At 38.6% G+C, this 16,752-nt stretch overlaps 1 protein-coding gene across 1 annotated transcript in view; it reads left to right on the top strand.

Moving 5' to 3' along the window:
• Nucleotides 1-8,883: 8,883 nt before the first annotated feature.
• Nucleotides 8,884-16,752, top strand: part of LOC107290434 (estradiol 17-beta-dehydrogenase 11) — a 10,335-nt gene continuing 2,466 nt past the window's right edge. Inside the window, exons 1-4 of the mRNA XM_015819314.1 lie at nucleotides 8,884-9,267; nucleotides 12,304-12,411; nucleotides 13,228-13,359; nucleotides 15,045-15,151. Coding sequence (XP_015674800.1) covers nucleotides 9,058-9,267; nucleotides 12,304-12,411; nucleotides 13,228-13,359; nucleotides 15,045-15,151 — 557 coding nt within the window. The 5' untranslated portion in view covers nucleotides 8,884-9,057. The remainder of the gene's footprint in view (nucleotides 9,268-12,303; nucleotides 12,412-13,227; nucleotides 13,360-15,044; nucleotides 15,152-16,752) is intronic.

Genomic DNA, 16,752 nt, shown 5'->3' on the forward strand with positions numbered 1-16,752 from the left:
AACTTTTTTTTTTAACTCTCTAAAAAGTGCCTTTAGTTGCATCCTGCTATAACAAACAGGCCTTTTTAACAGTAATTTCCTCAATGAAAGTCCCGTAGTGTTAGGCATGTCCATAATGGGATTAACAAATAGACTCCTTAAAGATCTAAGCATATGAGGGAGCATATATAGGCATAACAAGTCCTGCAAATAATTTGGACTCTAGTCACATAAAGCGTTATACAGCCTAATGCAGACAGGCAATTTACAGCCCCTGGGCCACATATGACCCTTTGGCTGTCCCTGTCCAGCCAGCATGAGGTCAATCAGAAATTAGAAATCAAATATAAATAACTACGCCATGCACGCAATACAGCAGCCTTGTTTTTATATTGAAGGCAATTGCTTTTTTTCCAATCTACCTATGTGTGTGCCTGCAGGTGTCAACGCTGCTAACATTGGATGTTCTTGCTTTGACAACATACGGAGATGCAGCCTTTTTCTTTCTTATGCTTTACTCTTAGAATTAGATGATACTGGGGGAGGAGGAGAAATGTGATGGGAGTTAGTTAGACATAACAATATCTTAATCGTGTGTGAACTCAGGGCTTTTGAAATAAGAGATGATAAGAAATGGCGGGTTGGAGAACAGGAGGGAAAGCTTGCATTTCAAACTAATTGGAGAATGTGATTTATGACTGTTAGTTAGAGGAGGGAATTGTGTTTGATACTTTGTGCTAAGGGGAGGGGAATCCAGATTTTGGTTTCGCTTATGTATGTGCCGATGCTGTGCTGCTCGAATAAAGATTCTTTAAGGTAAACAATGTCTCAAAGGTCTTTGAAGAGTTTCATCTGTCAGAACCATGACACAACCATATTGGTTCAGCTCTCCACAACAGTCCCAGTTTCTCATGTGGCTCCTTGAATACATTAATTGCCCACCCCTACCCTAATGGGCACCTTATATTTAGCCCTGAATGCAACCTTAATCAGGACCGCTATTTCAGCATAGCTGTACTATAATATCTCTTGAAGGCCTGTTCATCATCTGTATTGCTATACTTTGCTGTATCCAGTCTCTTATTGAGGGCTGTCTCAAAGATTCCAGTGTACTATTCTAATCTTGAGATTATTATGGTGGCTTTACTGCTGTTGACAAGATAGGATCTGTGCAAAACCCGAGTCTGAACTTGGACTGGAGAAGACCTAATATAACTAAACCTCAAAGCCAAATCATTCCAGATAAATTATTCTTAAAGAAATAGCATATGACTGAGGCTAAATATTTCCTATTATTAATAAAGGAGAATATTTGTAGCTCAAGGTTGAAATGAGGGGTTCTTGATGCTCTCTGAGCTTGGTTGTTTTCTTGCAGATGTTTCATTACCCAAACTAGGTAACATCGTCAGTGCTAGTCAGTCCTATTATATGAAAAAATAATTTATTTTAAGAAAGTTAATTCCTATGTATTTATCAGTGCTCCTGTTATCACATACACCATGGTATGTATAACACTATTATGTTCACCACTGCTTCAAATGATTATTGAAGAGGGAGAAATCATTTAATTATAAATAACTTGCATTCAAATTATTCAGTTTAATAATGTGTGTGTTTCTGAATGAAAAATACAGAAATGTAAACATCTGGCAATGTGGGGTGTTGTATTTTTTCTTTTTTCTTTTTGGTCACATGTGGAATCTTAATTGCAGACAAAAATAACCATGGTCATATTATCACTGTTGCATCAGCTGGTGGGCTTCTGCCAGTTCCTTTTCTATTGCCTTATTGGTATGTATGAGAGGTTTTTTTTCCTATCAAAATCAAAAGGTAGTAGAGCTCAATTGTGGTCTTAAGTTGAGGACTTCCTGTACAACCCACCCTGCTCTTCCCAAGTTTTTCTGAGTGTAGGGAATTTTTTAGAATCAATTAGGATTTGATTAAGAATTTCTGTTGAATCTATCTTAAGTTTTCCCACTTAATGAGTGTTCTGTCCCAGACAGAACAAACTGCTTCCAGTCCAATCCAGGACAGACAGATAACTCAATAGAAATGATTGCAAAACAGATAAATATGTTTATTCAGAGGAAATACTTGCAATTGTGTTGGTTGTTTCTTCTGTATATTACTCATCTGTTCATTTCCATAGGTAAATTGTTAATGGATTTTCCCCTCTTCTTCTGCATAAGCATCACATGTTGGCATAGAACCTCCAAGCCGTGTGGCTAGAAGACATGAGGCTGGATGAACAAAGGCATTCCAAACTGGCTTGTGTCCAGGAAGTCTCCCAATGCCCTTTAGAAAATCCTCCCACTGACCCATTAACATGGGATGACTGACTAGCTAAACTGCATTTCCCAGTAAAAGAAACAGCACTTAATAAATGCCAGATATTCTAACATACAGATACATGCTCTCTAGTTAGGGTTACATAGAGCTATACGATTCAGAACAGTGAGAATGTCTAGCATTCGCCCGCATTTGCTTTTCTTTTGAAAATAATCTCAGGAGACTCATTGTAATATTTAGTTTATGTACAAATGCCCAGGGTGGACTATTTCAACAGAGACCCAAAATCTATAATTCTAAATTCAAATTTACAACTAACATCGTGAGAAACCTGCCCAAACTCCAACTTTTGTTTCTTAGCTGATTCAGTCTGCACCAAACTACTTCCCCCCACCCTTTTGCTCCTTTCTTAATCAGCTTCCACATCCAGTTTCCAAGGAGGAAATAAAATCAGTGAGTAACATCTGCCTATAATCTTTATGCACCATTTTAGTGTCCATAGCAATAGTTCACTAGCCTTTTTCTGTTAATGTTGGGAGTTATTCATATTTAGAAACTGAAGATTGGGGACTCCTTGGTGCTCTCTGAGCTTGGTTGTTTTCTTGCAGGTTTTATTATCCAGACAATCATTTGTCTGAAACGGTATAGGGCAGGGGTAGGCAACCTTGGCTGTTTTATGACTCGTGGACTTCAACTCCCAGAATTCCTGAGCCAGCCTGGCTCAGCTTGGAAACTCTCCCTTTCCCCTCAGCATGGCTGGCTCAGGAATTCTGGGAGTTGAAGTCCACGAATCATAAAACAGCCAAGGTTGCCTACCCCTGGTATAGGGTGTCCTGTCTGAGCAGGGGGTTGGACTAGAAGACCTCCAAGGTTCTATTCTATTCTATTCTAAAATGAAAGTTAGGTAACATCTTCAGTGCTAGAAGTGGAATTTGCTCTCTGTTTATACAGGTAGTCTTCAACTTACAACTGATTGCTTAGCAACTGTTTGAAGTGTCAAGGGACTCCCCCAGGCTATTTTGACCCAGATTTGAAATCCCTATGCTCTCCTTCCCAGTCATGAGATTGCATTTTGGATGTTCAGCAATTGGCTCATATTTTCACATATTGACATCTTGTTGTTATTTGATATTGTGATTTACAACATTTTTTGCCAAAACCCAGCATTTATTTCCTGTTTCCCCCCCCAAAAAAAAACTATTGCAAACAACGGGTTTGTTTAATGTCTTCTGTGTTTGCTTAATGACTGGTCCAAAAAGGTTGTAAAATCAGATGTGATCACATGATGACCAATTTAACAGCCAGAACAATTAAGACTAATTCCAGGCTCGGTTATGGTTGTACGTTGAGGACTACCTTTATACAATTGCTTATAAGCAGAATTATAAAGTATAAAACTATAAAACATAAATAAAATAAAACTGTAAACAGTAAACCTATAAACAAAGTAGATTATAAACAGAGATTAAACCCCACATCCTTCTAGCACTGAAGATATTAGTCAGCTGGATAAGGAAACATCTTCAGGAAAACAACCAAACTCAGAAAACATCAAGGACTCCACGGTTCACCCCTAAGCTACTTATATTTTCTTTTAACACTGAAGTTGAGATGAGAGGAGAAAGGTTCGTGAGAAGAGAAAACATCCCCCCATCCCATCAGGTCCATCAGGAAGGGAAGCATGTTGCTGGTCCCTTAAGCCACAGAGTTTCATTTGGTGGGGGACCCACTTTTTGAAATATCATTTCCCCTGAGGTGAGGTTGGCCCCAATACTGTTGCTCATCTGGAAAACCCTCAAAGTTTTGGGCCTAGGAATCCTATGGGAAAGTGGAGCTCATGAAGGGCCTGTATAGGTTTGATTGCATTCTTTCCTGTCTTTTTGTTGTTACTGTTTTTAATTGGTTTTAACTCTTTTTAATGGAAGAAATAAAATTCTTTTCTTCCCTAATTCTCCTCTCCTGTTTAGCTCAAGCAAGTCTGCCGCTTTAGGGCTTCACAAAGACTTCACCAAAGAATTGTCTGCTTTGGGAAAAGATGGGATCAAGACTACTTGCTTGTGTCCATTTTTTGTAAACACGGGGTTTGTAAAAAAAAACCCACAGTCGAGGTAAGAGACAAGATGGGTCCAGTTAGCATAGAACAGTTTCCCAACCGTGGCAACTTTAAGACATATGGACTTCAACTTTGTTATGTGCTCCTGGCTACTTTCCTTCGTGACCAGAGGCAAGCTCGCCTGACCAATAACCAGCCAAGACACAGTGAAGGCCTTTTGTTTCGTTTATTGCAATAAGCGGGGAGAGAAGCTATCAAAGCTTGGTTCTCCCCAAAGTTTTAACCCAAATTATTTTCTTCTTTATACATCCCTTGTCCCGGCCGCCACATCCCTCCTCTTTCCCCATTGGCTGAGGTACTATGAGGTTACACTCTTTCCGACCGCCTCCTACATATTTCCTGCTACATACTAAATCATACATCACATGTATATTAAAATTAGGAGATAATTTATGCAAGGTGTGTCAGTTAATATTAATCAATTAATTGCGCATGCTCAGTTGCCTGAGTTCTGGCCCCCTTTTTTATGACTTCTTAGAAAAATAGGTTCTTTCCTGTTTTGCTAGTTATCTTCTATTACAGATGTTTTCTTCTTCCTTTTCCCACTCTTAAGACCCAGCTATTTTTGCCTATATGTTTTATCTTACTTCCTTTATGTTATCTCTTCCTGACTCTCACCATTTGTATTTTAACTGACTCTGAAGATTTATCATATTGATGCATATTTATCAACTTCAACGTGCTGGCTGGGGAATTCTGGAAGTTGAAGTCCAGCTATCTTAAAATTGCCAAAGTTGAGAAATACTAGTTTACATGCACATTGCTAACCATTTGAAACCAACAGGATCTGGAGAACATATTTTGGAGTCTCTCCCAAAATGGCTGCCATGAGAAAGAGTAGCTGAACTTTTCCCCCACCATGCCCAGAAGGTTCTTCCTTCCATCTTCCAACTTTATTTTTCTGGACTATGTGAGCAGATTTCTGAACCAGACTCTGGACTACCATTCTCTTTCCTTTCCCCCCCCCAAGCCCCAATTCCCCCCCCCCTTTTGTATAAATGCTTCCAGGACCAAAAATATTTCTATAAATAAAAATAAGTTATTATGGCAGCTACAAAAGAGGACGTGGTGTTCATTTGTCACCACCATATCCGAGCAGATAGAATCAGTATCACTGATAACTGTAGTCCACAAGACCCAGCAGTCACTTCTTTTAAAATAAAATGAATTAATATCTCACTATTAATAACGCCAACAATTACAATTCCAGAATAATACCTATTCTGACACCTGAGGCAGTTGCAAGGCGGCTCGTGGATGGGATACTCTACAATCAAAACAAGATTGTTATGCCATTCTCCATTACAATGTGCACTTGGATGGAAATGTATGTATGCAGGGTGCTTAAGGGCTGAACTTCTGCACTGACAATTAGAATTAAAATACATGTTGTGGCATATCAAAAAATAAGCAGTGAAATCAAGGTCTTGCATTGAAGCAGGTTTTGAGATTTTTGTTCATTGTTCCTCTATTCCCCCCCCCCCAGAATTCTTCCTGAGCGTGCTTTGTTGGCTTTGGAAAAGATTTTGGATATCAGTTTTGATTTGAAGAAACAAGAATGACTCAAAGTATCAAATCTTCCCAAGCGTTCCAATGTGAAATCACATGTCTAATATCATTGTTTAATACTTCTTACGTAATCTGCAAAAGGAATTCCAACCATTATTCTTCACAAATCTATATTAAAATAACTTTTTCACGTACTAGTATAACACTCTGATGAGTTTATTTCTTCCTGACATATAAAGAAGACATAAACGTAACTTCAAACCCACTTTGAAGTACTTTAGTTCCAAGTGCAAAATGATCTCTTGAGTTTTATTACTCAGCCTGGCAATGAAGCATGTTCAGAAAAACAACCAAGTTCAGAGAACACCAAAAACCCAACCATTTGTAAATACTCAGCAGGCTCTGACATGAATAACTCCTATCTTTCACCACTCAAAGAATCGTTGTGTACGTCCCTGGATAATTATTTTCACAGCAGTAATTAAGGTTGTAGTAAGAGTGGCTTATTGAATCAAATCACAGTTGTTTTATAAAACTTGAAACCCAAAGTAAACAAATCATGTTCTAGCTCAGCGCTATGTATGGCCCCACCCTGAGGTCGCCCTCACTTCTTCAGCCCTCCCCCTGCTTATGATTTCACACAGCCATTATGATTTGACGGGTCCAATCCTCTGGTTCAAAGCTTCTGTCTTCTTCTCGTTCCCAACTGATGAATCAAACAACCTCAATTCATTAATATCTAACAATATAAAGACTGTATTTTCCTTCCTAGCTGAGGAAATCTTATCTCAGCTTCAAGGTAGACAAACCATTTGGCACCTGGGAATGAGATGAAGTAATGTGAGGAGGTAGAGGAGGACTTTATAAGCGAAGAGGCTACACAGCTCGGGAGCTGTTTGAAAATAACTCTGCCTTAATTAACCTCTTGGGAATTTACTCTTGAAAGATTTCAAGACTTTTGTTTTTACATCCTCATGTTACATATCTTTATCTGAAATGTGTGATTCTCATATCTTTGCTTAGCCAGTTAAACAGCCTTGACAAATAGGATGTGGCCAAACAGAGGAGTATTTAAGGAATATTGGGAGTCCTTGTCATTCCCATTTCCCTTGGTCACTAACCGGTGTTTGTTGCAGCCATTTTACTCCCAGCATTTGGCTCCTCTGTTTGTTTTCCTAAATTCTTTCCATATTAAGTTCCACCCATCCTACTTTTGTTACCAGCCTTTCTCCAAGCTTGCAACAAGGTAGAAGAGAGCAGAGCAGAAGTCCATTATTTATCTTGGGAGGGGGAACAAATCTATTAATTCCCTATTAATGGAGATTCCTCAGAGATTAGGAATTATAACCAACCAACTGCAATTGGCTAATGTAGGGGTCTTCAAACTTGGCCCTTTTATGAGTTGTGGACTTCAACTCCCAGAATTCCTCAGCCAGCATGCCTGGCTGAGGAATTCTGGGAGTTGAAGTCCACAAGTCATAAAAGGGCCAAGTTTGAAGACCCCTGGGCTAATGTGAAAAAGTGGAAGTCTCTCAATGACAGGCAGTCCTGGAGGAAACCGATTGCCTTGATCAACTTCATAGTTTTCAAGGTGGGCCTGATGGATGATCTTTCTCTGGGGTTAATCCTAAATATATTACTGTTCAGCTTTACTCAACAGCTTCTACTCCTTTTAACTCAAAAATTATTGTGCAGCTATTCTGTATTTTTAATGGAAGAAGGAATGGAATAATTGAATAATATTACTGTCAAGGCTGCTAACATCGGATGTTCTTGCTTTGACAACATATGGAGATGCAGCCATTTTCCTTCTTATGTTTTACTATTAGAATTAGAGTTAGAATTAGATGATACTGGGGGGGGAGGAGGAATGTGCATGGGAGTTTAGATAATAATAATAATAATAATAATAATAATAATAATAATAATAATAATAATAATAATAATAATAATAATAATAATAATAATAAAGTTGGAAGGGACCTTGGAGGTCATCTAGTCCAAACCCCTAGTCCAAACCCCTGCTCAGGCAGGAAACCCTATGTGGGAAGCCCCCCCCCAGAGAAGGAAATATTAAAAGGGGCAGAAAAATATATTTTTCCTCAAAGGGATTTTTAAAACCAGAAACCAACCCTGGCCTCTTCTCTTTGCCCCAAGCAGTAGCCAGCCCTATACAAATGCAAATGTAAAACCATCAGGAAGGCTGGAGCCAGGAACTCAAGAAGACAAAGAGAAAATCTGCATACCCAACCCAAACTCTAGGAGTCATTAGCCCCATCACCAGGGAAGCAGGATATGACTTTTAGGACATAATAGGACTAACTCATTACCATCAAGTATACCAGAAAGGCACACCTAGGCTCAGGTCAGAATACGTGACACAGGAAATAGCCTCAAAGTTCATGCCACAGGAACAGGAAACTTCCAAACAAAAGGCTAGAGAGGGTATAAAAAAACCCTCGCCCATGTGCTCAGCCGCTTCTCTCCTCTGCTCTTTCCTGCAAGAACCATCTTTCTGCTTCTTCAATAAACTGTAACCATCTTCCCAAAGCAGTCACCATGTTGCTTATTTATTCCCGGCTTGGATGAACCAGGATGAAGACTTTACTTCTAACACCTATACCATTTGTTAGACATAACAATTTGTAACAAGGGTGAGAACCAAGCTTTTTTGAAATAAGAGGTGATAAGAAATGGCAGGTTGAAGAACTGGAGGGAAAGCCGGCATTTCAAACTAATTGGAGAATGTGACTTATGACTGTTAATTAGAGGAGGGAATTGTGCTTTGATACCTTGTGCTCAGGGGAGGGGAATTCAGATTTTGGCTTTGCCTATGTGTGTGCCAAAGCTATGCTACTCGAATAAAGATCCTTTAAGGTAAACAATGCCTCGAAGTTCTTTGAAGTTCTTTGAAGAGTTTCATCTGTCGGAACCACAACAATTACCATATATCCTATCATAAAATTCTCTGAATGTCAGAACTGCTGAAAAGAAAAAAGATTATTTGGAAGCACAACATGCTGCTTGTGATAACCTTTAAAGAGCAGGTGTGTTTTTTCTTCTGCTTCATTTCGTAAGTGGATTTGCATAGGGCGGAGTTTTTTGCAAGGCTTATTCTAAAGTCCTCCCGACAATCTGTTAGTTGACATTTGTAGAAGAAAGCAAGAATGCATCCCATATTTGATTTCCTCTGGTTTTCAGTCTTTGCAATCTATTGCTATATTGAAGCTTTGGTGAAATTTTTTATTCCTGTGAAGAGGAAATCTGTGGCAGGTGAAATTGTCCTTATCACTGGAGCTGCCAGCGGCATCGGAAAATTAACAGCCTTTGAATTTGCCAAACGTGGAAGCCGATTGGTTCTCTGGGACATAAACAAGGTACGGCAATTATTTTACTTTAGAATTAGCAAATTAACAAGATAGAAAGAGGAGAGGGGGGACAGAAAGAAAAACAAGCAAAAGGCTGTCAAACATTCCTGGAAATAAGATCTAAAGATATCTGTGGGACAGGTTCCAATGGAAATACAGTATGCTTTCTGTTATGTTTGAAAAATAGGTAAGCAGCTTGTAGAAACAAGCCTGTGTAATTTGCAGAAATAGCATTTTATTTAAAGTTTTAAACAGCATAAAACATGTTTATCTAGTATTCAGGACAGTTTACTCTGTCTGAAATGGTATAGGATCTCCTGTTTGAGCTCCTTCCAACTCTGTTATTCTGTTACTACATGCAATAAAGACTTTGAACCAGCTCATCCAGTACTAATGCAACCTTTGTTCTTCTTCAGCAAAATGTTTTATGTGGTATTCTTATATTCCTGATTTTAATTCTTTACAAGAATTACAAGTGTGTCCTGTTGTTGCATTTGTTTGTCAACTGTCTTTAAAAAAAAAAAAAAGCAAATCAAGAATTTACATTCAAACATAAAGTGCACCCAAGCTTCTCCTCCTCAGAAATTTCACAAGGCTGTGAAAATACTTTCATTCTTTGAAGCCCAGCAATGACTGGAATGCTGCTGTTTGTTCTTATGTACGTTCTTAGGTTTCTGCATTGGAGGAGGGCGTTCTTATATTTTATTGTATGGATTGTTTTTATGTTCTACTGCTGTAGGCAGCAATGAAAATGCTGCAAGTAAATATATACACGGGAGATAAAATCTCTCACTCACAAACATATGACTTGAGATATGACTGGTCATTTAATGACTGTTCAAAGTTACAACAGACTCCTCAAAAGCTACATATAACCCCATTTTAAAATTAGGGAAGGGAGAGAAGCAGATGGGGTGCTGCACACACACACACACACATTCATCCTTACAGCTACCTACCCCGCAAGCCTGCTTAGCTTTTTAAAGATGATTGGCTACATGCAGGTGCTAACTTTATTATTTTAATGTCATCTTTTGGCAAATAAATTCCAAATAAATGAGCAAAGAAAGTTTTTTCATACAACCACAGAATGTTTGTGTGTATATATATATATGTTTATTCACAAGATTACATGTGTTTGTATAAATCAATTAAAGGCAAATTTTGTGGTCAGTTGCTTGTTTTGTTGTAGCTCTGAAAATGTTGTATAAAACATGAAATACAGGATGGAAAATGTAGTTTACATATAGGTGGTTTGCTGGGGAGCAAATGGAGTCAAGATCATGTCTATAACTGTGCAATCCAAGCCATCTTCATATTTTTTTACTCTTTCTCCTCTAGACACCCCTATTTACACAATAGAAATAAGACATAGGAGGAGAGCAGATAGAGGCTGAGTCAAAAGAGGAATCAGCCTGAAATCATTATCTTCCCACAGAGGATCTAAATCCAACCCCTCTTGAATTCTGTTAACTCTTATCTAGTACCAATTTAGTGCTGACCTTTAGTTAATTAGATTCTTATATATGGGCCAGAGCAATACATTAGCTTACCTGGAATTTAACATGTAGTCATAATTCTTTGTGCCCTGACATAAGACAGCCTAGTCCTAGGGGACAATCACTTAAATATGAGCAACAGTAAGCGGCTGTAGCCAAAAATGCCAATGCAGTCCTGGACTGCATTAATAGAGGGATAGACTCAAGATCACATGAAGTTCTAATACCACTTTACAAAGCCTTAATAAGATCACACTTGGAATACTGCATCAAGGTCTGGTCACCACATTACAAAAAAGATGTTGAGACTCTGGAAAGAGTGCAGAGAAAAACAACAAAGATGATTAGGGGGCTGGAGGCTAAAACGAAGAACGGTTATAAGAATTGGGTATGACTCTAGTGTAATGAAAAAAAAGGAGTAGGGGGAACATGATAGCACTGTTCCAATATTTGAAGGGCTCCTGCAAAGATGAGGGGTTCAAACTATTTTCCAAAGCACTAATAGGTAAGATAAGAAGTAATGGTTGGGAACTAACTAACCAAGGAGAGAAGCAATCTAGAACTAAGGAGAAAATTCTTAATGGTGAGAGCAATTAACCAATGGAATAACTTGCCTTCAGAAGTTGTGGGTGCTCCATCACTGAAGGTTTTCAAAAAGAGACTGGACAACCATTTGTCTGAAATGATATAGGGTCTCCTGCTCCAGCAGGGGGCTCGATGTCTGAGGTCCAACTTCCAACTCTGTTATTGTATGTTCTAATCTAATTTCTGAAAGGTGTCTCCACCTCTAAGTCAAGCGTTATCTTCTAGAACTACTGATTAGTGGGCTGTAAGAAGCCAGGAAAAGAAATTATTTAGACAGTGTAGTATTCAGTGAGTAAAAGGTATTAATTAAATAGATTAATTATATATATGGGGTTCTTGCTTCCTGCTACATGCTTAACAATAACACTTAGAATGCTTTGTTCAAGAAGCTTCTCACGTAGCTTGAGAGATTCCAAGATTGCTATCACACTTAAATGGGAAACACATGATTTTATTGATGGTACTTTTATTACTGATCTCAAGGGATGAGCCAGTTCATTCCAGTAGGGGTTATTTAGGCCAGGCACATTTGCTGTGGAGACTTGGGATGAGTCTCAGTGCTCCATACATTTGTATAGGATTTTATAGATAACCATACTAAGACTGCATGATCCTAAATCATCCTTCTATCTTACAGTCTCTATTTGCAAGACACAGTGAATCCCCTGGTGAAAACTGAACGTGCATATTGGCCAACTAGTTCTGACTACTCATTGGACAGAGTAAAGTGGAGATGGCTCTACCATTGATTCGGTTAACTGTCTAGCAGTCCATATAGAAGGAAGCATCCTTTTAGAGAAGCCAATCCATGACTGTTCAGAATATCTATATTGGTTTGGTTATATGTGAACTTTAAATTCTGGAACTATGATCGTGCTCACGTAGTAACCTTTCCCCCAGTAATATTTTGTTGGCAGAACGCAAAGAAATGAACGATATTTATCCTTTCTACTGTTTGTAGCCTGGCATACAGGAAACAGCTGAAGAATGCAGAAAGCTGGGAGTTGAAGCATATCCTTATGTGGTGGACTGCAGTTTGAGAGACGAAATCTACACTGCGGCTGAGAAAGTGAGAATTCTGTACAGTAAATGAGCGTGTTGTTTCCCTGTTTTTTTATAAAGTTTTGGAAAAACCAGCTTTTAAAAAAAAGATTATCACATTCTAATGAGCTTAGAAACTGTTTTTTCCGTATTCAGTATGATATAGTTATTGTGTAACAAATAATAATTAATTGTTCCAATTGCCATTGTAAGTTAAGGACTACCTCTATATTCTTGTCAGCCATGGAATGAGTCCGCATCACATAGATATTTTTGCAGTTAAGTTTTCCCCTAGTTATCTCACCCATTGCTTCTTGAAGAAAGAAATGGAACATTTATTTATTTGTTAGTTTGTTTATCTTGTTTGCCGCCCATCTCACCTAGAAATGTTCCTGTGTTTGCTTTTCAGGGTCACATTTTTGTCAGTGAGACCCAGTGAATACTTGGTTGTTAATTTGAAGTGTACCTTACTGTTCAACTCTGGCCAGTGGCCAACAAAATTTTAAAACAAAAACAAAGTGCTTCAGTTTTACCGAAATAGCCTCTTCGTAGAATCATTGTATATCTGGGTTGATGATGCCACTTGCCTTCTAAATCAGCCTTACATGACTATCCCAATATGTCAAGACTTCAGCTCCCCAAATTCTAGTGCTAACGTACTGAAATACAGCACATCCGTAGAACGCCAAGCCTGATCTAGAATTTGTAAATGTGCATTTTTCTTTTAAAACCTTCCATCTTTACTGTGCCTTTCAGTCTGTACAAAGATCTATAAGGCAGCATAGGAAGAAAACCAAGTTTAACCAGTGCAAAGTTTAATAATTTCTGTTTCTTAACTTTAAAGGTTAAAAAAGATGTTGGAGATGTTACTATTTTAATAAATAATGCCGGTATGGTAGTAACAGGAGATCTGCTTTCGACTCCAGACACGCAAATACAAAAAATGTATGAAATCAACATCCTAGCTCATTACTGGGTAGGTATCACTAAGAACTTAAATTTTAACTATTCCCTTAATATTGGGGATATGGTGCTTAAGCTTAATTGAGCTTGCAGGAACTTAAAGCGCGATCCTAACTAAAAATGTCATTGGGGAAGGTTAGAATGCAACTCATCTGTCGGTAAAACCGGTTTCCGCTAACTGCTTGAAAAATATGACAGCAGAAAACTGTATAATAAAACTGAGATTTGCCAATATGATAAATGGCCTGGAACAACAAACAAGAAGCACAAAGGAAGAACCAACTCAAGAAGTTTCCATAATGTCAGCCCAAATTTAAACTAGATTGAGAGTAGCCTTCGCCAACGTCCAATGCATGCAATCCAATAAGAGGTCTAAAATTACTTTCCATCTTCCGGATTGCATTCAAACCTAGATTTGGACAAATGAGAATTCCTTCTTTCACTTGAACTTCTCAGCTAATTAAGAGTGGGCTGCCTATATCAGCTAGTGTACAATTGAAATCTGAGCATTTGTGTGTAGTTGTTTTGAAAAGCAATAAGGAAAATAAGGAAAAGCATAAGGAACTATTTGGTTATGGCTTCTGATTTTTATCTGAAGTCAAAAGCTACCATTAACAATTTTGGAACAAGAAAGATATAAAGCCAAGTTGAGGCTCTTCTTTAATCTCCTGGTTTTCTTTTCCCCAGATATATTAACCACTGTTTTCCTAGTTTGGCCATGATAGAAAAGTGAGGTTAACTAGAGAAATTTTAAGAAATTTAAGACATACAAATTTCTTCATTTCAAAAAAAAAAATCATGCAAAATGCCTGCATATCAGAACTAAGGGGAGGGGAATCCAGATTTTGGCTTTGCTTATGTATGTGCCGATGTTATGCTGCTCGAATAAAGATTCTTTAAGGTAAAGAATGCCTCAAAGGTCTTTGAAGAGTTTCATCTGTTGGAACCATGACACAACCATATTGGTTCAGCCCTCCACAACAGTCCCAGTTTCTCATGTGCCCCCTTGAATACATTAATTGCCCACCCCTGCCCTAATGGGCACCTTATATTTAGCCCTGAATGCAACTTTAATCAGGACCGCTATTTCAGCATAGCTGTACTATAATATCTCTTGAAGGCCTGTTCATCATCTGTATTGCCATACTTTGCTGTATTCAGTCTCTTATTGAGGGCTGTCTCAAAGATTCCGGTGTACTATTCTAACCTTGAGATTATTATGGTGGCTTTACTGCTGTTAGCAAGATAGGATCTGTGCAAAAACCGAGTCTGAACTTGGACTGGAGAAGACCTAATATAACTAAACCTCAAAGCCAGATCATTCCAGATAAATTAGGGGGCTAATTTATCTTGCAGATGTTTCATTACCCAAACATGGTAACATGGTCAGTGCTAGTCAGTCCTATTAGTGCATATAGAAAAATAATTTATTTTAAGAAAGTTAATTCCTATGTACTTATCAGTGCTCCTGTTATCACATACACCATGGTACATATAACACTATTACGTTCACCACTGCTTCCAATGATTATTGAAGAGGGAGAAATCATTTAATTATAAATAACTTGCATTCGAATTATTCAGTTTAAGAATGTGTGTGTTTCTGAATGAAAAATACAGAAATGTAAGCATCTGGCAATGTGGGGTGTTGTATTTTTTCTTTTTTCTTTTTGGTCACATGTGGAATCTTAATTGCAGACAATAAAAGCTTTCCTGCCAGCTATGATGAAAAAGAACCATGGTCATATTGTCACTGTTGCATCAGCTGGTGCGCTTGTGCCGGTTCCTTTTCTATTGCCTTATTGGTATGTATGAGAGATTTTTTTCTATCGAAATCAAAAGATAGTAGAGCTCAATTGTGGTCTTAAGTTGAGGACTACCTGTACAGCCCACCCTGCTCTTTGTTGTGATTCCTCGCCAGCCAGCAGACCCAGCAGCTGAGTCTGGGGAAGCAGAGGAGGAGGAGGGGTCTGGAGTGACATCAGAGTCAGAGGAAGGCTCTGAGGAGCTCCAAGGCTTACAGTCTGACGAGAAGCCTGGCCCCTCTACTCGCGCTCAGGCTGAGACACAGCTGTGCTGGGAGTCTGAGTTGGACAGTGATGAATCACAGCTGGGAGATATCCAGGATGCACGAAAACGCCAGCAAGAAAAGAGAGTAAGACAGAGGAATGCAATGGGGTGGCTCCAAAGGCAAAGGAGAAGGCATTAGGAAGCCACGCCTTGGCTGCATAATAAAAGGGAAGGTGTGGGAGGCGCTTGTTGCCAAAGGCAACCGTTCGTGTTGAGGATCGAGTTTCTGTGAACTGTGTTTGTTTTCCTTGGACATTGACTCAGGTCTGTGAATAATAAAAGGGGATTGGTTTTTTCCTATGGTTCCAGCCTGCTTGTTGGAAGAGGGGTTTCTCCTTGTGAACTTAACAAGGACCCACAGAGACTAGGACAGAACTCTCTTCCCAAAGTTTATCTGAGTGTAGGGAATTTTTTAGAATCAATTAGGATTTGATTAAGAATTTCTGTTGAATCTTATCTTAGTTTTCCCACTTAGTGAGAATGTCTAGCATTCGCCCGCATTTGCTTTTCTTTTGAAAATAATCTCAGGAGACTCATTGTAATATCTAGTTTATGTACAAATGCACAGGGTGACTATTTCAACAGAGACCCAAAATCTATAATTCTCAGTTCAAATTTACAACCAACATCGTGAGAAACCTGCCCAAACTCCAACTTTATTTCTTAGCTGATTCAGTCTGCACCAAACTACTCCCCCCCACTTTTGCTCCCTTCTTAATCAGCTTCCACATCCAGTTTCAAAGGAGGAAATAAAAACAATGAGTAACATCTGCCTATAATCTTTATGGACCATTTTAGTGTCCATAGCAATAGTTCACTAGCCTTTTTCTGTTAACGTTAGGAGTTATTCATATTTAGAAACTGAAGATTGGGGACTCCTTGGTGCTCTCTGAGCTTGGTTGTTTTCTTGCAGGTTTTATTATCCAGACAATCATTTGTCTGAAACGGTACAGGGTTTCCTGTCTGAGCAGGGGGTTGGTCTAGAAGACCTCCAAGGTTCTACTCTACTCTACTCTACTCTACTCTACTCTACTCTACTCTACTCTACTCTACTCTACTCTACTCTACTCTAGAGTAAAAGTTAGGAAACATCTTCAGTGCTAGAAGTGGAATTTTTTATTTATTTATTTATTTATTTTTGAATTTATATCCCGCCCTTCTCCCGTAGGACTCAGGGCGGCTGACAATCTATTTAAAATACATACAAAACAATACAAATTTAAAATTAATTAAAAAGAATATTAAATATTTGTCAAATTTAAAATATAATTAAAACCCCCCTAAAAATTACCCTAGGCCAGTCCTGCAAGCTGGAATAACCAAGTCTTGAGGGCGC

Source organism: Protobothrops mucrosquamatus, unplaced genomic scaffold (genome assembly GCF_001527695.2).
Source record: "Protobothrops mucrosquamatus isolate PMUCROS unplaced genomic scaffold, P.Mucros_1.0 scaffold893, whole genome shotgun sequence".
Classification (NCBI taxonomy): domain Eukaryota; kingdom Metazoa; phylum Chordata; class Lepidosauria; order Squamata; family Viperidae; genus Protobothrops; species Protobothrops mucrosquamatus.